This window comes from Hyla sarda, chromosome 1 (assembly GCF_029499605.1).
Source record: "Hyla sarda isolate aHylSar1 chromosome 1, aHylSar1.hap1, whole genome shotgun sequence".
Taxonomy (NCBI): Eukaryota; Metazoa; Chordata; class Amphibia; order Anura; family Hylidae; genus Hyla; species Hyla sarda.
The window spans coordinates 427,372,878-427,399,276 of NC_079189.1; the positions used below are offsets into that span (position 1 = coordinate 427,372,878).

Genomic DNA, 26,399 nt, shown 5'->3' on the forward strand with positions numbered 1-26,399 from the left:
CTATCCCAATCACTCCATGAATGGCTTGGCTATGCCTTTATATGTTCTGAATGGAGAAAGGCTTAATAAGCCGCTTACAGACTCCTCTTCCAATCACTTATCTCCCAAAGAAAAAAAAAAGGACTGGGCAGTTAAAATCCAATACATCCTATCCTCAGTGCCACTACTGCTATGAGGCAAGATGAGCATCTTGCTTCAGGCTGCAAATTATTGTGTCCCTGAGGGGGCGCTGCTTGCTCTGTTAATTTAGTTAAGTCACTGTCTGGCTTAACTTAAATGACAGGCTAACTAAATCCACAAAATGTCTCACCCTCTCTGCCAATCCTTCCTTCTGTCTGTGCTGCGTGGCCACTACTGAGGCTCACACTTGTGTGGCACACTGACACAGCATACTGTGTGGCTTCGCTGCAGTGGGCCATCTGTCAGACAGAATTTTAGTCAGAACTTGTGTCTGAGGCCCTTAGCAGAAGTTTGAACTGGCTTCTATAAGGGGGGTCTCAGCAGAGGCTCTCAGGGAAGAGGGGGTTAAAGGCTGCCATAAGGAGATACTAGTTACTATTGGGTCTTAGCAAAGGCCCTCGGGAGAGGGGAGTGGTTACTGCGTACATTGCTAGAGTATATTTGTGCTATATTTACTGCTGGCATATGTTTGCATATGGTATACTGACTGCTGGTATACATGACCAGAAGAGCTAGAATTGGCCAATCCTTGTTTCTGATACCATCAGACAATGGAGAGTTGGGAGGCTCCATAGACAGACCATTGGCCCATCCTCCTGAAATCATAGGGTTTGCCCAACTTAATTTTTAATGTGTATGGGGGTTTTAAACAAAATGTGATGATCTAAAGAAACAATAGATTATATTTTACAGTGTTTAACGGTAGTTTAATGGGTCAGAGCTCAAAAACCACAGCATTTTCTATAACAAAACCTTTGAGGTGTAAATATATTCTTATAATGAATTCCTTGATAATTATGCATTTAAAGGGGTATTCCAGGCCAAAACCTTTTTTTATATATCAACTGGCTCCGGAAAGTTAAACAGATTTGTAAATTACTTCTATTAAAAAATCTTAATCCTTCCAATAGTTATTAGCTTCTGAAGTTGAGTTGTTATTTCTGTCTAACTGCTCTCTGATGACTCACATCCCGTGAGCTGTGCAGTTCCTATGGGGATATTCTCCCATCATGCACAGCTCCCGGGACGTGACATCATCATTGAGCAGTTAGACAGAAAACTTCAGAAGCTAATAACTATTGGAAGGATTAAGATTTTTTAATAGAAGTAATTTACAAATCTCTTTAACTTTCCGAAGCCAGTTGATATATATAAAAAAAGGTTTTGCCTGGAATACCCCTTTAACTGTCCAATAAATGACCGCAGAAAAAATTGCAAGAAAAGCATGCAGAGCAAGTCAGATAAATCTCGTGCTTCACTAAACACCAAACAAAGAAAATAAGCTCCATAAATTGTACCTTCCTTGAAATACCCAGAGGTTCAAGGTGGGTTGCATCTCTGTCAGCAGGCTAGAACCAAAAAGTCCAATGAACCATAAAATGTTGTCAGTAATGCTGTACAGGGGGACATCATTCTTAAGCCATTCTTTTTTAAAAAGCGGAAAAAGGCTTCCAGTCAATAAAAATGACTGTTCATTTCCATCACTATGTTTATATTCCCTATATGTATGTACACTGTATATATATAAATAAGTAAAGTTTCAAAACAGTACATGAAAATATGAACAAAGAGACACATATCTAACCAGACCAGACAACTCATTGAAGCAAAGACCATCGAACTTCATCAAGGGACTCCGCGCCACCAAAATGTCAGGTCTCTTTAGATAAATGTTTATTTGCTCATATTGTCTAGTTTACTTTACTACTTGAAAATGTTATATACTTTATACACGCATGTTTTTCCATCAACAAATGAAAAAGATTGAAGAAGTACACTAACATGTGGTCACTATAGCAGTATATGCAATCCATGGTTGGCACAGTTGTATGGGTATTATACTAACACAGCTCTGTGTGGGTAGTAGAGGATGGGCTCAGACACATGAATGGGGCAAAGCTGCAGTACCAAGCATAATCCACTATAAAAGTATGGCCATTGTTCAGTATGGACCGATTAAAGCATGAGGATAGAACACAGTGCCAGCCTAAACGGCCTTCTTTAGCCAGCTAATCAGCAAGGGTGCCAAGGGGTAGACCCCACCCATCTAATATTCATAGCCTAAAGTGAAACGGAAAGCCAAATCATGTACACTAAACCCAATTAACACAGTTATAGTGCAGGTAAACTGGATTAAAATGAGATATTACTTACCCGCATCATTGGTCCGGTTCCAGAGGTAGAGCCATTATTAGCCAGCATTGCTAATATGTTAATTGAAAGCTTCCCGCAATAGAGGTGCCAGGGCTGGCCACCACTGCATAGAGCTGTCGATTAATCATATCAATGGCAGGTCTACCTTCAGAACTGTGGACTGTGGATCGGGCTAAGTTATACAACATTTTAATGAAGTTGACCCGCACTATAACCTTGTGAATTGGGCGGGTGAACCAGCTGTCAGTTTCACTTTAAAGGGGTTCTACAGAGGAAAACAACTACATTCAAATCAACCAGTGAATGTTAGACAGATTTGTAAATTATGTCTATTTAAAAATCTTAATGCACCCAGTATTTATCAGCTGCTGTATACTACAGAGAAACTGTGGTTCTTTTCAGTCTGACCACATTGCTCTCTGCTGCCACCTCTGTCCATGTCAGGAACTGTCCAGAGCATAAAAGATTTACTATAGGGGTTTGTTCCTGCTCTATACAGTTTCTGACACAGACAGAAGTGTCAGCAGAGAGCACTGTGGTCAGACTGAAAAGAACCACAGTTTCTCTGGCACTTACAGCAGCTAATAAGTACTTTTAGGAGTCCTTGTGCTTGGTTTTGCATGAAAAGAATGGTACAGTAGCTAAACTCTTTAAGAATGGATGTGTGGTAATTTGATTAAATTAAATATTTCTTAGAAAAAGTTGACATCAGTAGATAGTAAGTGATTTGGAAGCTGAGGGTGCTTTGCCCATAAGCTCCAACAATATAAATCCAGCCAGCACATTTTACTTTGATATATAAGCAGCATGCTTAAACTGGGCCAGAAGCAGTTGGCTCCATTCACTGCATAGTGAGCACACTTGGTTATTACAGCTCAGGTCCCGTTTACTTGAGTGGGAGTTAAGCCACAGTAACCAGCAGCAGCCACTACGCAGTGAACGGAGCCAACAGCTTCCAGCCCAGTTCACAGCACCAATCCAGCTGCGGCAGTCTTGCAGAACAGTGGGGTGCCAGGAGTTGGCACCATGTCATTCAACTATTAATGGCCTATCCAGATGATAGGCATCAATCAATTTTGCTGGCAAATAAAACTTTAAATTCATTCTCTACCTTGAATTCCCATCACATTAGAGACCGTATAATTGCCATTCCTGTATTTTCATAAATTCCATGAAAAACGGTCGTTTAGAGGGCCTAACCTCCCAAGGAAAGGTCCACCTGACCTCCCAAGGAAAGGTCCCCCTGACTTCCCAAAGAAAGGTCCACCTGACTTCCCAAAGAAAGGTCCAGAGGTTTAGTTGTTGACACCTGCAGCAGAATACTCTATTTATGGCATCCTGGAGTGAGCAAAGGAGTGAGGTCAATGTTTCCCAACCAGCGTGTCTCCAGCATTTGCAAAACTACAACTCCCTGCATGCCTGCATCAGCTGTCCAGGCATGCTGGGAATTGTAGTTTTGCAACAGCTAAAGGCACCCTAGTTGGGAAACACTGCTTTAGATTAGAGGACTGTAATAGGATTGGGATCCCAGGGGTCCAGTAGTTCCTAATATAAAATTTGCAGGAGCGGGCAGTTTTTAGTCTTGAGCAGGCAGTCAAAGATCACACAGTAGATCCGGAAAAATCCTGTTCAGTCCCGTAAACTTATGAAATGGCATAAGTGGGTGATGAAAAGGCACAAGGGGGTAACGAAATGGCACAAGGGAGTAATGAAATGGCACAAGGGGGGTAATGAAATGGCACAAGGGGTAATGAAATTGCATAGTGGGGGTAAAGAGGCGCTATCTCTAAAATCTGTGCAAAATTGTTGTGGGAGAGGGCAGGATTGGACACACATATTTGAGGAGTGGGCAGGTGCGGAACACACCCTTGGCAAGAGTGGGCAGTGAAGGTCGGTAATCCAGCAGGAGTGGGATTAAGAAAATAGTCCCACGCCGTGCTCTAGTCCACAGTCATCCAGCAAAAATCATCTCTAATGTTTAGTGCCCCTTTAATAGCCTGTGCCATGATGCTGCAGTGCATCCTAAACAAGGACAGCCCTGGAAATGATTACAACACAAAGCCAATGTATCAGATGGCACACTGCTGACCTAAACATAATATGTTGTGTTTGCATAGAAATTTCTTGTCCACGGCCTTTGAAAACTAAAAGCAGAGAACAGAGATAGAGGCTTTATAAATAGACTATGCATGGATGTTCACAGATATAAATCTGAACTACCTATCAAAAAAAAGAAGAAATTTATGCATTTGAAAATAGTGAGAAAGTAGGAGCAGAGTCTGCGGTTGATATAAATCTTGATTCTCTGGATCCTGCGCTGCATTTTAAAGCATTTCCCAAGTCGTGCACTTAAAAATCAGGTAACTAGGATCGAAAAATGATAAGTGCGGATTGTACAATGGCTCTGGCCTCCGCAGATCCCCCTCACCACTAAAGATGGAGCAGCTCATGCTTTTAAAGATGAAAAAAAAAATACCCTTTTTTTTAAACAATCACAAGTGTTCCTCTATCCATGCTGAAAATATTTCTGCTGCAGAAACAATATGATGGGAATTCAACCTCATCTTGACTGAAGAAATTAAAAATAAATAAATAAAATGTTCCCCTGAATAAATGGAGAGGCAGTGTGCATGTGTGGCCAACATTTCATTGATTGTCTATGGGGCTTCTGAACATGGGTGAGTTCAGCACTAGGTAATGTTCTTAAAGGGGTAATCCGGCACTGAACAACTTATCCCCAGTCTATAGGATAGGGGATAAGTGTCTGATCATGAGGGGTCTGACTGCAACCACAATCTACTAGAGATGCATGGAGGGAGTGCCGCTCCTGGCAGGATATCACGGGGAGACTCAGCGCTCAGACTCTTCGTGATCAGACACTTATTCTCTATCCTGTGGATAGAGGATAAGTTGTTTAGTACTGGAGTACCCTTTTACATGAAAGGAGTGCTAGCCACTAATGCATGCTGCCACTCCATTCATATGGGGGACAACTGCACTCGGAAATTTCTAATGAAGACTATCTAGAAAGTTGCTTCATTTTGCATCCAGAAAGGAAATAGCTAAAATCACCGTAAAGGGGTCCATAGCCTTTAAATGGGCAAAAACCTGACAGTTTATATAAGTTTCATTTCACAACTAAATTAAAATAGAAGCCAAAAAAATAAGTGCATGGTACCTGCAATGGCTCATTTTACATTTGAAAAACATCTTTGCAATTAGCATTTTTTATGTTTTACATGCGTTTAAATGCATTAAAACACTGAACAAATTACAAGTTAACCTGATTTAAAAAAAACTCCTTCAAAACACCAAGAAAAAAACAAACTCTAAAATAGTTCCAACTGCAACAAAGACTTTTCAAAATTTGAGGTGCATTTTTGAGCCTCAAAATACACTCAAAATACATTGTGTGTACATAGCTGAAGAGGCTACACTTTCTGGAAATACTGGGTACTTGGCCTCTGTAGACAACCAGCGACCAATCACAGCTAATGAGCTCTGGTAAAGTGAAAGTTAAGCTGTGATTGGTTGTTGTGGGAAAATCACTCCATTATTTCTCTCACACAGTTTCATAAATCTGGGCCATCATCTGCAGGGAGCTATAAGGCCATATTCAGACAATGGAATGTCCACACGCAAAATTTCTGTGTGGACATTCCACCGACAGAGGAATACTGGCAGAACATACTGGCGCTAGGACCACTCGGAAAATCACCGTCTCCCTAAACCCTAAAGGAGAAGAGAAATCTCTGCTCCAGGAAGCCCCAATAATGGTGTCTATAAATGGACAGTGATGTCGCTGGAGCTTCCCATGGTATCTGTTAAATGTGTAGTATCCTTCACCTATCAGCTACCATGTGTTTCCAGTGCATATGAGAAAATATCAATGCCAGCTAAAGCATTCATGGCAGAGGGGCACAGGGTTGATATTAGTTATTATGTGAAATATTTTTTGAGTTTCTGTATATATATATATATATATATATATATATGTAAGATTTAAGTAGTTAATCTTGTTTCCCTTAGTCTGACAGCAGCACAATGATGGGGTAACTCCGCCCCTGTGAGCTTGGAAGAACTTAGGATAACTTTAATAAAAAAACAACCTGAGTAACTAGAGCCCCCCCCCCACCCCCAAGGGGATATAAGGCTCTCTGTAACCACTCCCCCTGAGTAATTATAACATATAACAAAAAAACAATATTGAGAGGAAGGGGAAGCTTGTGCTGCTGTCAGACTAAGGGAAACAAGATTAACTACTTAAATCTTACACTTCACAATACTCCGGCCCCGTGGTCGTCATGCTGCACACTCAGACAATCACCACCATAGCAGTAATGATCAGTCAGTGGTCAGGTATGGGTTAACTCTTATCTCCAGTCACCTGACACCTTAAAGGGGTTGTGCACTGCCCTGCCTTTCGGAGCTCCTCACGCAGCATTCGGAAGTTCATTACTCTGAATGCTGTGTGCGGGCTTCCGTGTTCACGGCCGCCTGGCGTGACGTCACGCCCGGCCCACTCGTGACGTCACGCTGCTCCCTCTACCAAAGTCTATGGGAAGGGGGTGTGATAGCGGTTGCGCCCCCTTCCCATAGACTTTCGTTGAGGGGGCGGGCGTGACGTCACGAGGGGGCCGGCTGCGACGTCACACCCAGTGGCCGCGAACACGGAAGCCCGCACACAGCGTTCGGAGTAATGAACTTCCGGACGCTGCGTGCGGAGCTCCCAAAGGCAGGGCAGTGCATAACCCCTTTGAAATTATCCTAAGGTCCTGCAAGCTCACAGGGGAGGAGTTACCCCATCATTGTGCTGCTGGCAGACGACAGGGAAATATATTATTATTACCTAAGATCTGGGGCTACAACATCTCTTCTGATTCCAATTATCTTATTCTTTCTCTCAATAAAAAAAATCATTACTTGAAACCTGAAGTCGCGCCACTTTATGATAGATTTTCTTTCCGCGAAGGAAGCGGGATATTAATGGGTGGTTGCGCAGTGTGTGTTAAGTGAAGGTTTTCGTAAGGAAGCGAGGGATAACAGCACTTTCCATTTCTCTACAAATTAAGTGATTAAATAATTATGTGTGAAATATCTTCATGAAGACATTCACATAATGATGAATCTGCTGGAGATAGGAGCATCCCGCGACACCTGGCTTCCCTCCAGCTAATCTAGTTGTAAGATTCATCAGGATAATCTAGTCTGCGTGGACATAAACAGCAGATGTTTGCCAGATGACGTCCAGATACTGTAATTGAATAAACACGGATACTGATTTATCCCAAGAATTGCCAGTAAAATGCCTGCTCCCATATCCGCTTGGCAATGTAGGGAAGCTGAAACAAAGGTCTGTGGAGTCTATTCTCAATCCTCAGTGCAGGGAGGTGCAGCTAGGTTAAAGGGATCTTATTGTCTACATCCAATATACTGCACATGGATGTACTTGGATCACTTGCAGATACACTCGGACAAGGCAAGTATTTGTCCTGTGAACAAGGCTATTAATATATTGTACAGATGTGTGCCTTAGTAAACATTCCATTAACTGAATATTGTTGTACATGCTATAAAGTTGGCCTTACATGTAAAGGGGTACTCCGCCCCTAGACATCTTATTCCCTATCCAAAGGATAGGGAATAAGATGTCTGATTGCGGGGGTCCCGCTACTGGGGACCCCCGCAATCTCCCTGCTGCTCCTGGCCTTCCCCCGCTCATGAAGTCAAAGCCACACACCCTTAATGCAAGTCTATGGGAGGGGCCATCACACCCCCTCCCATAGACTTGCATTAAGAGTGTGTGGCTGTGACGTCACGAGCGAGGCATGACCATGACGTCATGAGCCTCCGCCCAGCATCGCCAGTCATCCGGCAAGGAGAGAAGTTGGCTCCATGCACCGGATGTCTGGGGTGCCGCAGCCTAGATCGTAGGGGTCCCCAGTGACGGGACCCTCACGATCAGACATCTTATCCCCTATCCTTTGGATAGGGAATAAGATGTCTAGGGGTGAAGTACCTCTTTAAGACAGCTGACGTGAACATTTGCCCTTAATATTAACTCTATGGTTTCAATGTCTCTAAATTATCCTGAAATGCTCCCATGCAAATTATAGCTCCATGGACCATAAAGGACCTTTTACATGGGCCAAAGGGCTGTAGATGCCTGTATTGGTGATTAGAGCTTGTTTGCTAAGCCTTTACATGGCTCAATCAGTCACATGCGGCCTATTAAATTCATAAATATCGGCCTCACATCACCTGTTAACACATGGGGATTATAGTAATTTAAATGGCCACATAAAATATCCAATTATCTGACAAACGAGTGTATAAAGCTGTAATATGGTCCCTATACAAGTGAATGGTCCCATACAGTGTGGTAGATGTTCTATTCCAAATGGACGAGAAATTCTGTCTTAATTACAGACAAACAATGGAGGTATAAACTTTGCACCTTATTTATTATGGATGTTAGACTCTTTATTCATTGACAAAGGGGTGTGACTTAGAGGCACAGGGGTATGGCTTAAAGGAAAGGAGGCACGACTTGAAGTATGACACTGTATGCTAAAATTGCTTCAAAATTGTTTTGCAAGTTTAAAAAAAGGTATAAAAAGGTATAAAGTAATGTAAAGATATGTCAAAGTTATACAACGTAGTCCACTGTAGATGGTTCTCCACTGTTCATTTAAAGGGGTATTCAGAGTTCAGCAAATACATGTTATTGTTTGTATAATGAAAAGTTATACAATATTGTAAAATGCTGTATGTATCAAAGAATATGAAGTAACAATCGATATCTATGACATCCAGTAGTGGAGTGGGTTCAGTATATGATAGATAACATCTGTTATGTTATGGTTTCCTCCAGGTCCTCAGACATCCTCCACAATACATAAGACTTACAGCATTGTCTGAGATTAAGAATCCACATCCCAGAACCAATATCTTCCTTATACAACCCATGCACGCCACACTCCACGATTACAGGAAAAAAAGCTTCTGCTACTTGAGCTGATAAAAGATTCTGCACAGGTTTTTAGACATCGACTATTAAAATTCCTCCCATAACAGGTTATACTCATGAAAGTTAATAGACCAGATATATCCCACATACACAGAAAGTAGAAATGTGTGAATCACTGCTAAACTAACATCCTCTCAATGGAACCAGAGGAAATACTACTGCCTTGTATCGGGCTGGGATCACACATTACTGCCACAGGGCGGTAGTGTGCCTGAGAACCATGTGACAAAAGCACAAACTGAGAATTCCTGCTGCTTTACAACAAATATGTAAAGTATATATGTCTCCATCCTTACATTTTCTTTCATTTAGGTAAAGATTATAATATCTCATGAAAGCAAAACTGTCAGCCTGTTCACCCACAATAAACCTAATACACTGAGTTATAATGTGGGTGATCAGGAGTCCAACGAGGGGTCACTTACCGTATTTTTCGCCATATAAGACACACTTTTTCTTTGGCAAACCTGGGGGGGGGGGGAGTTGGTGCATCTTATACAGCAAATACACATTAAAACCGGAGGTCCCGCCATCAACGGCCGGGACCCGCGACTAATACAGGACATCACCGATCGTGGTGATGCCCTGTATTAACCTTTCAGACGCGGCGAACAAAGCTGACCACCGCGTCTGAAGCAAAAGTGACACTAACCCGGCTGCTCAGTCGGGCTGTTCGGGACCGCCGCGGTGAAATCGCGGCGTCCCTAACAGCTTACAGGACACCGGGAGGGACCTTACCTGCCTCCTCGGTGTCTACTCCGTGCTGGGATCCCCTGCATGACTGGCGCTCTCCTTCGTCGTCATCACGTCGTTGCGCACGCCGTCCCGTCATCCAATAGGAGTGGAGTGCGCAGCGACGTGATGGCGGCGACGGAGAGCGAGGATACCCGGCAGCAGAGGCGTTCTGGAGCAACAGGGACAGCCCAGGGACGCGGAGACAGCAATGGAGGGCGACATCCAGGGCAACGGTGACAAGCGGTGACGGGTCCGGAGTGGTGGGGACACGTGAGTACTACCTCCTATACCAGTGGTCTTCAACCTGCGGAACTCCAGATGTTGCAAAACTACAACTCCCAGCATGCCCAGACAGCCAACGTCTGAAGTTCCGCAGGTTGAAGATCCCTGTCCTATACTTTACATTGTATTTGGTTCAGAATCTTTATTTTCGAGATTTTTATGCTTTAAAATTAGGTGCGTCTCATATGCCGGAGCGTCTTATATGATGAAAAATACGGCACTTAAATACATCCAGTGGATCCTGAGATATGTTCCCCAGAATATCCTCTGCTGAATTCAGTAAATTGCGTGCAGGGGGCAGGGCTTCACAGGGGCGGGGCATCATTACTCAGCAATGTCAGGCTGCTGCTTCCAAAGCCGGCAGGATATTGTCATGTATCAAAAGAGGCATGGACTCAAGGGACAGGGACATAATACTCCCCCTTTATAAAGCATTGGTACGGCCTCACCTGGAATATGCTGTTCAGTTTTGGGCACCTGTCCATAAAAGGGACACTGCAGAGTTGGAAAGGGTGCAGAGACGCGCGACTAAACTAATATGGGGCATGGAACATCTTAGCTATGAGGAGCGATTAAAGGAGTTACAATTGTTTAGTCTTGAGAAGAGACGTTTAAGGGGGGATATGATAAACGTATATAAGTATATTAATGGCCCATACAAAAAATATGGAGAAAAACTGTTCCAGGTTAAACCCCCCCAAAGGACGAGGGGGCGCTCCCTGCGTCTGGAGAAGAAAAGGTTTAGTCTCAAGGGGCGACACGCCTTCTTTACCATAAGAACTGTGAACTTATGGAACAGTCTACCTCAGGAACTGGTCACAGCAGGAAAAATTAACAGCTTTAAAACAGGATTAGATACATTCCTGGAACAAAATAACATTAATGCTTATGAATAAATATAAAATCCCATCCCTTCCCCAATATCGCGCCACACCCCTACCCCTTAATTCCCTGGTTGAACTTGATGGACATATGTCTTTTTTCGACCGTACTAACTATGTAACTATGTAACTTCACTGGGAAGTGGAGTCACAGACAGTTAATATGTAAATTGAACAGGTGAAGCCCCGCCCCCTGGGCACGATTCACTGTATTCAGCAGAGGATCTTCTGGGGGACATATCTCGGGACCTACTGGACATATTTAAGTAAGTGACCCCTTGTTGGACTCCAGTGTATTGGGTTTAGTGTGGGTGAACAGGCTGACAGTTTTCCTTTAGACAAATTCGATACAATATTGCTACTTGCTAGCAAAACCCTCAACAGGCTGTAAACACTATTACAAACACCTGCAAACATATACAGTAGGGGCCACACATAAACATATACAGTAGGGGCCACACATAAACATATACAGTAGGGGCCACACATAAACATATACAGTAGGGGCCACACATAAACATATACAGTAGGGGCCACACATAAACATATACAGAAGGGGCCACACATAAACATATTAAGTAGCAGTAGTATATATCTCTCCAGAGTATCACAAACTTATTGTTTGTATGCATGTACTCTTGTAATGCATATGTTGGTATATACTGGTATATACTGAGCTATGAGGAAAGGTAAAGAACTACACATCTTTACATAAAAATGCTTATCAGTAGTGTGCCATGGCCCTCAGACACATGGCACACTACTGCCCCACAGCCTAAATGCATAAACAGAGTTCAAAGTATATTAGCTAAACACATAGTCCAATCAGATGTCTAGCTCCCTTCAGAGTAAAATAAAGTAAATATTTAGATGATAATTTGTAAGGCCTATTAAACTGATCCTAAAATAAAGCAGCCTGGAGTCATCGCTTAGTGGCCCTGTTAGTTGTCATTAGTCTGATACAATCGTTCTAAATTCACTTCAATTTAAATTTGCATGGACAGAAAAAAAATAATTTCTATAAAACAAATTAAAATACACCTTAGTAGTAATTCATTAGTGAAAAAGCCATTATCGTTAGGCAGGCAGCCTCAGAACCGCCAGGGCTAATTCATATTCTAAAGACGTCACTTTTATTAGCTGATGTCTTGAAGGTAAGGAAAGGGTTGACTCGTTGTATCCTTACTGTAGAACATCAACCTTCTGTAAGAACGCAGCACAGTCATTTATTTTCAGCACTGATCGCGTAATATATATATATGGAAAATCACTTTTCGATCTGTTATGATCTATGCTTTAAAGTCTTATTGACTCCAAATCTACAGACCTATGATGATATTGTAGTACTTTTTTACATACATATTACACACTACAATCCTGGACTGTACACAGAAAGGGAAACATAAAAAGAAGTTAAAAAGAATCCTAAAATGGTTATTTGCTTAAAGTTTATAAATTGACAGATTACTACAACAAGACCAGAAAGCAGCAGATTTTCACAATGAAGCCAGACGTTGGTTTATTGAGAAGCAACCTCTAGTATCTGCAGACCGTGACCCTGTTAGAACTTTTTCCCGATTTATCAAAGCTTGTATAATCGGCAATAAGTCACCATGTCAGCCGGTGGTTTCCCAATGGCAATGCTGTTTATTTTTTTTGTCATCCGTTGTATATCTGCAGCTATTTCATGGACTAGTTTGATAGTTTGATGTGTTTTAGGGAATCTTTTATGGCTCATGAATGACACAAATCTATTAGATTTATTTCTGGCTGTATAGTGGTGCGTATATGGCACTATAGGTCCACACTGCAGACTTATAGTACTATCTGTTTGTTGCCATATGTTACCTCTAATTCTCCCCTATAAACATTGTTTTTAGATAGGAAAAGCTGTAAAGCCGGCTATCCCGAATGCTGTTCAGCTCGTTTCTCCCAATTCTTCCATACATACTGTATAAATGCTGGGCTCTGCTGGGTGTCATTTATTATTAATGGAAAGGGGGGAGTTAAGCTACTACTCGAAACTCTCTGGTCGCAGGTAGTTGGAATCCAAAAATGTGATTCTTCTCTTCCGCATACATGTCAATGGTTGGTTGGTCCCCCTAAAATCGTCAATTCTGGCCAGCACCTGTCTAATGTGTATAGGGGCCTGTATTGGTATGTGTTTGAGTTACAATCTGTTAGAAAAGAAACAGAGGTATGGGCTCATTGAATTCTATTGAACATGGTGGCTCAGTGGTCAAAACTGCCGCCCTGCATTTAAATCTGACCAACGGCAATATTTAGATGAAGTGTTCTCACCATGTTTTATATCGGTTAACTCTGGGTACTCTGATCTTATATACACTACAAAACATACCAATAGGTCCCTTTAGGATTTAGATTGTAAGCCACATTGGGGACCGTGAGTGACGATAAGCTCTGTGGTATATGCGGGTGCTATATAAATAAATTATAGTTATGTTAGGAAGCACTTAGGCAATATCTTCTAGCCTTTTATGATAATAAATACACTACTTTTCAGAAAGTTTATATCTATATAAAAAAAAAAAAATTCTAAGCTTCCAGTAAAAAGCAGGCACACATCCTCGAGATTCACCAGTCTCTGAAAGGGATGGTCCTTGCCCGTTGTAATGTAAAATATGAGGGAGCAGAACAGATTGCTGCTCTATGGATAATTAGATCTGCTGAAAGAAGCCAATTAAGTTCCATGGTGAGTTATGCAGAACTCTCATAATAGTTGCGATAAAGAACAATTTCATAATAATAACATTTGCATTTTATAGAGTGTGGCTCCTCTGTAGCTGCAAAATGTCTCCACTAATTGACTTGCACTGAAATTGTATCAGGGGGATAGAGCGGACACAGCTGACAAAGTCTTGCAACTGCATCACAGTACACTGCTTTAAGGGATACTCCACCCATAGACATCTTAACCCCTATCTAAAGCATTAGGGTTAAGATGTCTGATTGTGGGGTCCGGCCGGACCCCGCGATCAGACATCTTATCCCCTATCCTTTGGATAGGGGATAAGATGTCTAGGGGCGGAGTACCCCATTAACCTTTTGCCCCTCCAATGCATGCTATACCTGTTTATGTTATGCACTTTAAAGCAGCCCCTACCTGTTGAAGGTGTTGTTTCTGTTAACCATCCTTAGGAATCCTGTTGGGTCGGTTACAGAATTTATTTTATTGTTTAGATCCTCATATTGCTGGTCCATATAATCTCCAGCCTCGCTTTCGGTTTCGCTGCTTGCACAAGTCCTAGGGATAAAAACAGACTATATGTTACATCTTGAACATGCTTGACAAGATTTAATTTGCTTTCCTTTAAAGACATGCTGATAGGAAATTATATCACTCTAAGTAATAAAGTCAGAAGGATATTAAAAGTGATAGAGCATCCAATAAATTCTACAACTGAGTAAGCAACGCATTTTATGCCACCGGGTCATAATAAAATATGTGGCTCCTGAAGATGAGAAGTATTCCAACAAATATCCTTTCCTAGGTTTGGTAGGAATGTGGAAAAACGATGGCCAACAGTTTGAATAGTCTCAGCTCACAGGTCATTTCTATCTGGCTGTAGTTGTTGACCACACATTAATATATTGACAGATTCTAGATGGGCACCCTTCTATTCGACATCCAGTATGTTCAGATAAATGAACTCCATGGACAGAAACCCCAATATCCTAAAGTCCTACTCCAATCACCAGTTGCATGCAAGTACTATAGCAAGAAATTCAATTCTTGCTATAGTACATTCTTGCTACCATTTTGTTAAAATAAATGAAGTATGTGGTTTGATACTATGGTCAATATCATACTTCTTTTGGTGTCCTTTTTGTTCTTTAAATAAATGTTTTTGAATAGTGCTACTTACTATAGTAAAATTGTGCTTCTTAAAGGGGTTATCAAGGAAAAAACTTTTTTTATATGTCAACTGGCTCCAGAAAGTTGAACAGATTTGTAAATTACTTCTATTAAAAAATCTTAATCCTTTCAGTACTTATGAGCTTCTGAAGTTAAGGTTGTCCTTTTCTGTCTAAGTGCTCTCTGATGACACGTGTCTCGGGAACCGCCCAGTTTAGAAGCAAATCCCCATAGCAAACCTCTTCTAAACTGGGCGGTTCCCGAGACACGTGTCATCAGAGAGCACTTAGACAGAAAAGAACAACCTTAACTTCAGAAGATCATAAGTACTGAAAGGATTAAGATTTTTTAATAGAAGTAATATACAAATCTGTTTAACTTTCTAGAGCCAGTTGATATATATAAAAAAAGTTTTTTCCTGCATAACCCCTTTAAAGTAGTACTCCGGGTTAGGGTAATTTATTCCCTATCCTAAGGATAGGGCATAAATGTCAGATCGCAAAGGATCTGACCACTGGGAACCCCCGTAATCTTCTGAACTGTTCCTCGACTCTCTGCATAAAAAGAGCTGTGTCGACCACCACAAGAAGCGGTGGCCATAATGCACCATCCATGCATCTCTATGGTAGTGCTGGAGCACTGTACTCTGGTATCTCTGGCTCTCCCATAGAGCTGCATGGAGGAGTCATGTTGGCCACAGCTTTGTGCAGTGGTTGACACAGCTCAAGAGGAGAGCCAGGGTGCTCTATGGGAGACTGCTCTGACACTTATCCCCTATCCTTAGTATAGAGGATAAATTTCCCTAATCCAGATTACTCCGTTAATTGAATATAGTCAATGATCTTCAACAAATTCATAAGCAGAAGCTTTCATGTGAACAGTGGTTCAAGCCATGTTAGTGTAGATATTCCAATGTTATGCAGGTAAAAGGTACTTTGTCAATATTTATAATCCTGAATGTTCTATTATAATTTGTCATAATACAATTTTAATGATGAGATGTTGCATTAGTATCATATCGTGTGTGAGCATTGTAAATTGTAATCCCTTGCAGGCCGGGCCCTTTCTTCCTCTTCACTGTACAAGCATTTCTTATGTATTTTAACCCTTATCATAGGTACAGTGCCCTGGAACCCAGAGCAAGTCTCCAGAACATTTTTCATACTGAGCACTCTATCAGATTGATAAGTAAGGTCCCTAATACATAATAATGTAGTTATTGGTCATCTCTACGGATATCAATCTGACACACGGAGACAAGCTGCAAGTGTGACATATTCCGAAGAGTTGGCTTCTACTTTTTAATCCCAGTGTTTCCTTGTGGTCTCATAAATTGTTAAAATTGTTTGAAATGCACTAAATTATGCATGCAAACAAAAAATATCCTCTATGCAGCTGCATTATAATTTCATTTCTTGGAGATATGCCGAGCTATGAACTGTAACCATGTAGAGAGTCAAACCATGGAATGCTGGATATTAATTCCTGTATCAGGTAGGCATGATGTGCAAAGTATAACTGGAACCTTTACACATTCTAGCTGTATGCTGGATGTGTCATATCCATAATCTTTAAAAAATAAACTACAAATCCAAAAAAGATTATTGTGATAGAGAAAATAGCATTATCCTTTAGTGTAACTGGACGTGGAAGCAGTGAGTTTAAAGGGGTTATCCAGGAAAAAAAAAACTTTTTTATATATATCAACTGGCTCCAGAAAGTTAAACAGATCTGTAACTTACTTCTATTAAAAAAATCTTAATCCTTTCAGCACTTATGAGCTGCTGAAGTTGAGTTGTTTATTCTGTCTAAGTGCTCTCTGATGACACGTGTCTCGGGAACTGCCCATTTTAGAAGCAAATCCCCATAGCAAACCTCCTCTACTCTGTGCAGTTCCCGAGACAAGCAGAGATGTCAGCAGAGAGCACTGTTGCCAGACAGAAAACAACAACTCAACTTCAGCAGCTGATAATTATTGGAAGGATTAAGATTTTTAAATAGAAGTAATTTACAAGTCTGTTCAACTTTCTGGAGCCAGTTGACATCTTTCTCAGTCATGCATATTGCAGGCATAAGTCTCCTCCATAACAAGGGCACACAAGGGCAGTATTACTATATGGGAGCATACAAGGACATTAATGCAATATAGGGGCACGGGGGACATTATTACTGCTTGGAGGAACAGGGAGCATTACTAATCAGTCGGGGTACCATTTGGGTAATATTTGTGAATTTGGTCATAGTAGGGGCATTATTATTGAAAGGGAAACACAGTTATACAGTTGAGGTCATTATTAGTGATTGGGAGGCAAAAGTGGGGCATTAATAGTAAGGGGGGGCATAGTTGCGTAACTGCTGGTAGAGAAGCAAAGACCTTTGAAGGAGCCCATTTTCCGGCCCATGAAGGTGAATGGCTACACATAATGATTTAAATGATACAAGGTTCTTTACACCATTTCTGGCACTAGTTTAAGCTGCCATCAGATAGGACAGGATAAAGCTTTTGAAAAGATTTCCTTTAAGATGCAATGGAAATATTAAGTTGGAAGTGCACCATAGTAAGTGCCTATTGAGGTTTACCAGCAGTTACCTTCAGACAAATCCATTAGTTACTATAGTCTAAAAGTATATTTATATTGTTATGCTTAACAAACACTTTATTGCCAAGCATGGGTGAATAAAGTCATGGTTATCACACGTGTATTCAAATGTACAGTATCCTGTTCATATTTGATTTGCAGGATTTGAAGCTGCAGATTTCAATGTTAACTAAATGACTCAGCAAAACTTCAAAGCTGCAGCTTCAAAATCTGCACAGGATGCTACAGATTTGCACAGGATACTGTATGTGTGAACACCCCCCTATAGTAGGGTCATATGTGCCGTATTGCGCAGTGTATTTTGCTGCATATTTTCTGCAGCTATTTTGCTACTCATTGACTTCAATAGATAGATAAAAAAGCAGCATAAAATATGCAGCAAAATACCCATGTGTGACCCTACCCTTAATACCTAGTATACCTATTAATAGGAAAGATTGTTAAATACTCCTATAGTAGCTTTCCATGATTTTTAATCTTTAGAAAAGGCCATAAATTTATGATTGTAAGTTTTCTAATTCTGGAACACCCCCGATCAGAAGAGGGGCCACATGTAGGAGCCACTGTTAGTGCTATAGAATTCTCACTTATATAACAGAAAGTAAATTTAGCAGAAATTGGAATCCACTGACCAGTGTCTTCATTAGTAATCCAGTCATGAATAAGTCCTGCACATATGTATATATATATATATATATATATATATATATATATATATATATATATACAGTACAGACCAAAAGTTTGGACACACCTTCTCATTCAGAGTTTTCTTTATTTTCATGACTATGAAAATTGTAGATTTACACTGAAGGCATCAAAACTATGAATTAACACATGTGGAATTATATACATAACAAAATAGTGTGAAACAACTGAAAATATGTCATATTCTAGGTGGAAAGTGTCCCCAAGTGCAGTCACAAAAACCATCAACAGCTACAAAGAAACTGTCTCACATGCGGACCGCCCCAGGAAAGGAAGACCAAGAGTCACCTCTGCTGCGGAGGATAAGTTCATCCAAGTCACCAGCCTCAGAAATCACAGGTTAACAGCAGCTCAGATTAGAGACCAGGTCAATGCCACACAGAGTTCTGGCAGAAGACACATCTCCAGAACAACTGTTAAGAGGAGACTGTGTGAATCAGGCCTTCATGGTAGAATATTTGCTAGGAAACCACTGCTAAGGACAGGCAACAAGCAGAAGAGACTTGTTTGGGCTAAAGAACACAAGGAATGGACATTAGACCAGTGGAAATCTGTGCTTTGGTCTGATGAGTCCAAATTTGAGATCTTCGGTTCCAACCACCGTGTCTCTGTGCGATGCAGAAAAGGTGAACGGATGGACTCTACATGCCTGGCATGGAGGAGGAGGAGTGATGTTGTGGGGGTGCTTTGCTGGTGACACTGTTGGGGATTTATTCTAAATTGAAGGCATACTGAACCAACATGGCTACCACAGCATCTTGCAGCGGCTGCTATTCCATCCGGTTTGCGTTTAGTTGGACCATCATTTATTTTTCAACAGGACAATGACCCCCAAACACACCTCCAGGCTTTGTAAGGGCTATTTGACCAAGAAGGAGAGGTGCTGCGCCAGATGACCTGGCCTCCACAGTCACCGGACCTGAACCCAATCGAGATGGTTTGGGGTGAGCTGGACCGCAGAGTGAAGGCAAAAGGGCAAACAAGTGCTAAGCATCTCTGGGAACTCTTTCAAGACTGTTGGAAGACCATTTCAGGTGACTACCTCTTGAAGCTCATCAAGAGAATACCAAGAGTGTGCAAAGCAGTAATCAAAGCAAAAGGTGGCTAGAACCTAGAATATGACATATTTTCAAAATTTTTTGTTATGTATATAATTCCACATGTGTTAATTCATAGTTTTGATGCCTTCAGTGGGAATCTACAATTTTCATAGTCATGAAAATAAAGAAAACTCTTTGAATGAGAAGGTGTGTCCAAACTTTTGGTCTGTACTGTATAAATAAATATATACATGATTTATCAGTCTGACCAAGACAAAATCTGTCTGCTTTGCCCATAGCAACCGATCACAGCGCAGGTTTCATTTTACCAGAGCAATTTGAGAAATAAATCTGGACCATTGAATGCTTTAGTAGTTATGCATGTTTCCTTGGTCCATGAATCAATAGAATGCTCGTTTACAGCACTAATGGTGCGCAAAACAGAACCAAATCAGTAATCCAATAGTAAAATGTTTTCTACTATTCCAGGAACGATTTCTGTGCACATAAGTGACAATCCACTGGGCAGCTTAATAGAGCCAAACCTGGAGACACCTTCAGCGATTGTCAGCTCAGCTTCAGATCACTGCACAAATGATCGGATTCTTGAGAAGTTGGAACTATTTCAATGGGGGGTGATATTGCCTCACAACAAAGGGGGCCGCTGATCTTCTACAAATAAGTGATATGGATGAAGTAGATACAGATGTTGTAAATGAAACTGTTTATGGACAGAAGGACAGAAAAAGTTTATGGCTGTATCACTCATCCTGTCCTATTAGTCTTTACAATGTGTCTGGGATGGTTTTATTCTTGCCATAAAAGTTATTTGTCTCAGAGGGCGGCAATGGGTTTTCCATCCTGGGAACTACTCCGGTCTGAGATAAGGCATTGTATCTGTAATGTACAGAAACAGGCTGGGATGTCAACTCCTGTCTTCAAATCAATTCTATATGTTTTTTTTAAACGCAATATTACACAGCTGTTAACCGTACATATTTTTTTTTTTTAGTTTTTAATAATCATTAAAGGGTGAAAACACTATATAAGGCTGTTTTCATTAAGCAGGGTACAACTAAGCCTGTTTAATGCAAACGTTAAACAACCCCATGGACCTCCATATACCTGAGAGGCCAAACATGTATTTTTAGCCTCCATTTGGGATATATGCAGGAAAGTCTGATGGTCTGTTCTATTCCACTGAGCTGGATCCCATAAAAAGACCTACGGTATATTGTGCAGTATATGTGGCTTTTACTGTGGACCCTATGTATAATGGATGCCACTAAGTAAAAGGAGCCTAATGTAAGGTGATCCGAAGCCACGGTAAACACCTAACGGTATGTTCACACTGAGTAATTAGCATGGAATTCCGCACAGTGAACTGCGCGGCGGAATTCTGCGGTGTGAACTCCTAACATTAGTGTGAATGGGCCTTACACGGACCTGTTCACACTGTGGAATTTTAGCAGCAGACAATTCTGCCGCTGAAATTGATCTGCGCAAAGAACGAACATATTCCTTCTTTGCACGGAACTTTGCGAGCACTGCATAGCTGTCAATGGTGAAAGCGCAGTGCCGCGCGGTCCTACCACTGAAGTATTTTGGTGGCCGAAGAGCGGAGATTCCGTTTACAATACGCAGTACGAACATACCCTTAGACATGAATATGACTATATTTATTACCTTCAAATAAAATAAACTTCTCATCTCAACTTCTCTTTATTGGATTTCAACCTAGAATCTGTCCCTAGGTTTCTGGAAGGCACATGGAGTTTGTATGCTCTTCCTGTGTTTAAGTTTTACTTCTGACTCCAAAAACACATTGATATGTCAAGTGCCTGAATATCAATTTAGAACAACTGTATATGACATAGGGAACTTAGAATGGGACCTCCGTTGAAGAGGCCTATCAGGGCGATTACCGGCCACACAGGCCGATACTGACCTGTGTAATAAGCTCAGTGATCAGTCAACAAACAAGCAAATGCTCAGTCATCAGCTTATCGCGTCTTTTACGCAGGTTTACAAATGGTCGCCCTGTATAATAGAGGATGTGTGGATGTCAATGATAAAAGTAACATGTCAGTGATCGATACAGCAAGTGTTTATTTCGGACCTCCTGCATAAAAATCTATTCATATAATAGGTCCCTACCAGGGTTCAAGTCCTGGGGAAAAGAAAGTGTGGGAACTCACCCAAGATTTACACTCAAGGGCTGGTCCTGCTAATGGGAATGGTGTTCCTGCTGTGGAAAAAGTGCAGAAAATCCATTCCCACACGTTCCTGCAGGACTTGACCCTGGTCCCTACACAAGAACCGGGTGCAGGTACGTGTAATACTACCCCAATGACTTATGCAATTATGACAACCTCTGTATAACACCTTGAAATATGTTGATGGTATATTAGTAACAGGAAACATTGTAAATGTAACATATCTATTTTATGTTTCCAAATAAACTTATAAAAAAATTAAAATCAATACTACATTTTTTTTTCTCTGCTTAATAATATAGAATTGGCCGCCAAAGGATTTGCAGTTCTACAGCTGTAAAGAAGATGGTTATTTTCATTGTACAGCAGAATAAGCCACTGTTCTCCCTAGCTGTGGCCATGAATTGCTACTGCTAAGAAACCGAATTCCCAATGTAAGACAGCTCGAAATATAAATCAAAAGGTCAAATGAATCTTGCAGAGTTCTGTAAGACGGAGTTTCCACCTGATTACCTATAAAAATGAACATTGCTCCCACATCCTACAAAACACATCAACCTTCAAATAAATCACTTTAGTAATTGTTTCTGATCATAAGTCACCACTTCCCAAATAGACTGAAACAGAAAAATATAATCTGACCTATTACTAGGCTTCTACTCCGGCTCAGTCAAATACTGAAAATGCATAATTTTGGCTTCCCGACCCCAACTTGCTTTGTAAATCTGCTCTGCATTCGCATGTACTTTGCCCTATACGACAGCCCTAGAAGAACATTAAAATTTAAAGTCGAATCTGCGAGTAAATTGAGATGAAACCGTGTCATCTGCTAAACCGTGGCGCTAAAAGCGGGCACACAAACAATTGGATTACAGGTCAGTTGTTACAACAGAAATCCAAAAAGAATGGCGATGTTTAATTAATATCCAGACTGCGCAAAACAAAGGAAGGGTCAGCAGAGCGATGCCAGCCACAGCTGAGCATAAAGATTAACTGCATCAAAATGACACATCATTAAAATATAATTTATCTCTGCCAAAAGATAAGAAAGAATAGTATATTGAGAGCACTCAGCAGACATATGTTAGCCATCAGCCATTATTATTACTGCTCAGTGGCGGACAAACTCGCTAGCGGAGATTTCATATTTTTTTTAATGTTATTTTTAAATGATCAAAATCAATAAAAATGTCATTTGCATATACAAAGACTATGCTGAGCGGGAGCTGTTACAGCATCGTCTTCAATAAAAATCTGAACATTTCCAGAGAAGGCATCAGAACTGTACTTTGCATTTAATATCTTCCATTTATCATGACAACTGGAGGTCTACAATTAATGCAATCATTTTCTCTTCTGTCTCCGAAACAAGCAAGCCTGGTTTGTGAATTGAAAGCATGTAAATTATTTGCAAGCATCAATCACACAGCTGCGGATGGCGGAACGTATCCTTGCTATTTGGAGTCAAAGTGACTTTGGGAAGGGAGGTTGGTGCCTTGTTCTTTGGCATCTGCAACATTTCCACAACAGCTACCAATGTGCCCTGGTGAGGTTCAGTTTTGGACTGCTGAACTGGAAAAGCTTATGTTTATATAGAGAAACTATATAGGAGAATGGAACTGCAGATAAGAGACTTAAGCATCTCAAACTCACTCGCTTTTCTTAATTGCTAAATAAATATTCACAGATTCCTAAGGCCAAAGGAAAAATCTTCTTATCCATAGAAATGCATTACATTACCATTTTGTATGATTAAATATAATTAAATATGTAAATATAAATAGGAAGATAGCAATTTTATGGCCTTGCATCAAACTGTTAGTTACATACTCCATATTTTTTTTTAAATGTTTTTTGCCTAACCTTGCATAATAAAAAATGTACACATATATAATGTATTCCCTGTATTTCACAGGGAAATGAGATCTTGGCTAATAAAATAATTAAAACTCAGTTACTCCACTGTCAACCAATGAGGATGTCTAGAGGTGACCTTCAGGGAAAGTGTGTCATAGTTAGAGAAGGATGTTTTAAATAGGATGCAACAGCCTTCCTGTTGCCATTCACTTTTATTCTACATTTTGTTCGGAACGCTGGGTGCGGGCTGCAGGGGTCTTGATGTCACAGCCACGCCCCTTGTGCTGTCACGCCCCCTTCTATAGGCTTGCATTTAGGGGGCGTGGTGTCACATCACGGGGGCGTGGCTGTGACATCACGACCCCCACAGCCCGCACCCAGCATTGGGAACAAAATGTTCCAAATGCTGGGGCAGTGGAGTACCCCTTTAACAGGACAGAAAAGAAGAAGCCATCTCCATTATAATGTCCTGTTGCACGCTTTTTTAAAGGTATGTTAGGCACAAAAAAATTAGATATTGCTTGTCCACACTGGTTGAATAAAGTCTTTAGATTTTTCGCTACTGGAGTGCTGCCATAGTTGTATTTGGATTCTTCGGGGATTGGTCCAACCTGAGAATGTTCACCCAACAACATTGTCTTCTTTGACAGTACTGCGCAGACAGGTAAACCAGTGGCAAGATGCTCAAGGCTCTCTGATGCATGGAGGAGTCAGGCTAAGCCAACATGGTTCTATTCACAGAACCATTGCAGTAGAAACTGCTCAAAAAGGGAATGTTGGCTATGATAGGAAGGTGTCAACAAGATAGCCAACAAGCATGTGCATTGTTTACCTAGAGAAGAGATGACCCTAGAATGCACCATAGCAAGAAAACAAGTTGACAGAAGTAGCTTAATTCTATATTTGATTGGAAACCTTGGGTCCTGGAATTTATGTTACTTATATTTTTTATATGGATGTTACACCCTTCTCAGCTATGGTATATATTATGGTCACTAGCCTCTTTCAGCAGGATAATGTGCCCTGTCACACTACAAAATTGTTCAGGAATGGTCTGGAAGGTGCTAGAAAAACACTTTGCTCTATGGAAGTCACACCTCACAACTTAAAGGACTTGCTGGTATCAAAACACCTATAGGGGTCTTGTGGAGTCTATGTCACGTCAGATCAGAGCTGTTTTGGCAAAGTGTACACAATATTAAAGGGGGATCAATGGGGGGCTGTGCAAGGAGCCCATAGTTCACTTGGGGGGTCACCTGGTTCCTGGAGCCCTCTGGGTAACAATTTTAGGCAGGTTGTTTTAATGTTACTGCTGTACATGTACTGACATGGAAATTCTCATTTCCTCTCAAAGAAGCCAGCAATGTAAATGATTTGGACATTGTTTCCTAATATACCTGTCCCTTTTTACTCATACTTGCAAAACTCAATTGCCTGTTCCTACCAGTAGGGGGCTGATCTGTGTATGGATGTATGCCATAAAGCAATAGGCAGATAAGATATTTCAGGCCAAGTACAAGTGTGTAGTAACAGAAGAACACTCCTTAGTATGGAAAGAACAACATGATAACCGTAACCTCAACAGAATATTAAAGGGGTTATCCGGCCGAAAACATCTTATCCCCTATCCAACCGCCCCCCCCCCCCTCTCTTAAAATCAAAGGAACAGCAGGTGATGTAGCTGTGATGTCCCAGTATGGGATGATGTGGCCCCCGTACTGTCAGGCAGAGTCCTTGCATGTCCCCAGGGCTCCCCTACAGCAAACCCCCATTATGTATATAGGTTTGCCTCATTTAATGTACTGTTGCTTTAATGTTTGTACCACATGATTGTTACCCAGAGAGCTCCAGTGACCAGGTGACTCCGCAAGTGAACTATGGGCTCCTTGCACAGCCCCCCCATATAACAATCTCTGTCAAGTCAAGTCCATCTGTAGTCACCGTGGCCTGCACTAAAGTCAGTCTAACTACTGCAAGTCCCAGCAAGCCTGCGAGGTCCCCCTGTGTCATTGGTCACCTCCCTGGGACATTTGGCTGTACTGCAAAGACTATATCACCTGTCATGCCTCAGTAAAGCTGCCATTATCCTTAATCTGGTGTTGGTGTCTTCATTGCCCCTGCCTAACCCAGGATCAGCAGTATTACCTTCGGGTGGTTAAGGCTAAACCACGCCCTGGCGTCACGACAAGAAGGGGTTAATGCCATCTGCCCCTTGGGTCATAACATCTGCCCTGCATCCACATAGTGATTTAACAGCATTACAAGCAAAACAATACAATAAGATCAGACAACACTGCGCCCTTGTTTAGCATCACCCGTGACGGGTTATCACCGCAGCATTGATTATGGTGCATTGATACCAGCGTAGGTTTAATCTGCACCTTCTTCTGTATTCATATCCCAGCCTTAAGTGTTGATAACAACATGGAATCAATGTCAGCTGATGTTAGTGTTGTAAGAAGTGATGTTAATACAGAAAACATGATGTTATCGTGGGATGATGATCCTGGCGTAGAAAGTGATGGCGCTATCAGATTCTGCAGGCATATTAAAAAGCAAATGATGATGTTATCAAATAATAGTCAACATAATAAAATCGAGCTTGCTGTAGACGTAATATGAACTTCTTTGTGCGATAGAACATGGGGCCTTAAAGGGGTACTCCTGTGAAAAACATTTTTTTAATCAACTGGTGCCAGAAAGTTAAACAGATTTGTAAATTACATATATTTAAAAATCTTAACCCTTCCAGTACTTATCAGCTGCTGTATGCTCCACAGGAATTTTTTAATTTATTTTCTGTCTGACCACAGTGCTCTTTGTCTGTCTCAGGAACTGT

General features: G+C 41.2%; 1 protein-coding gene across 4 annotated transcripts in view; it reads right to left on the minus strand.

Annotated features, from left to right (window-relative positions):
• TTC28 (tetratricopeptide repeat domain 28) overlaps positions 1-26,399 on the minus strand; it is a 652,388-nt gene that overhangs the window by 121,138 nt on the left and 504,851 nt on the right. For all 4 annotated transcript variants that reach the window (XM_056529536.1, XM_056529528.1, XM_056529545.1 and 1 more), the window contains one exon: positions 14,387-14,527. In XM_056529536.1, the coding sequence (XP_056385511.1) occupies positions 14,387-14,527 (141 nt within the window). The remainder of the gene's footprint in view (positions 1-14,386; positions 14,528-26,399) is intronic.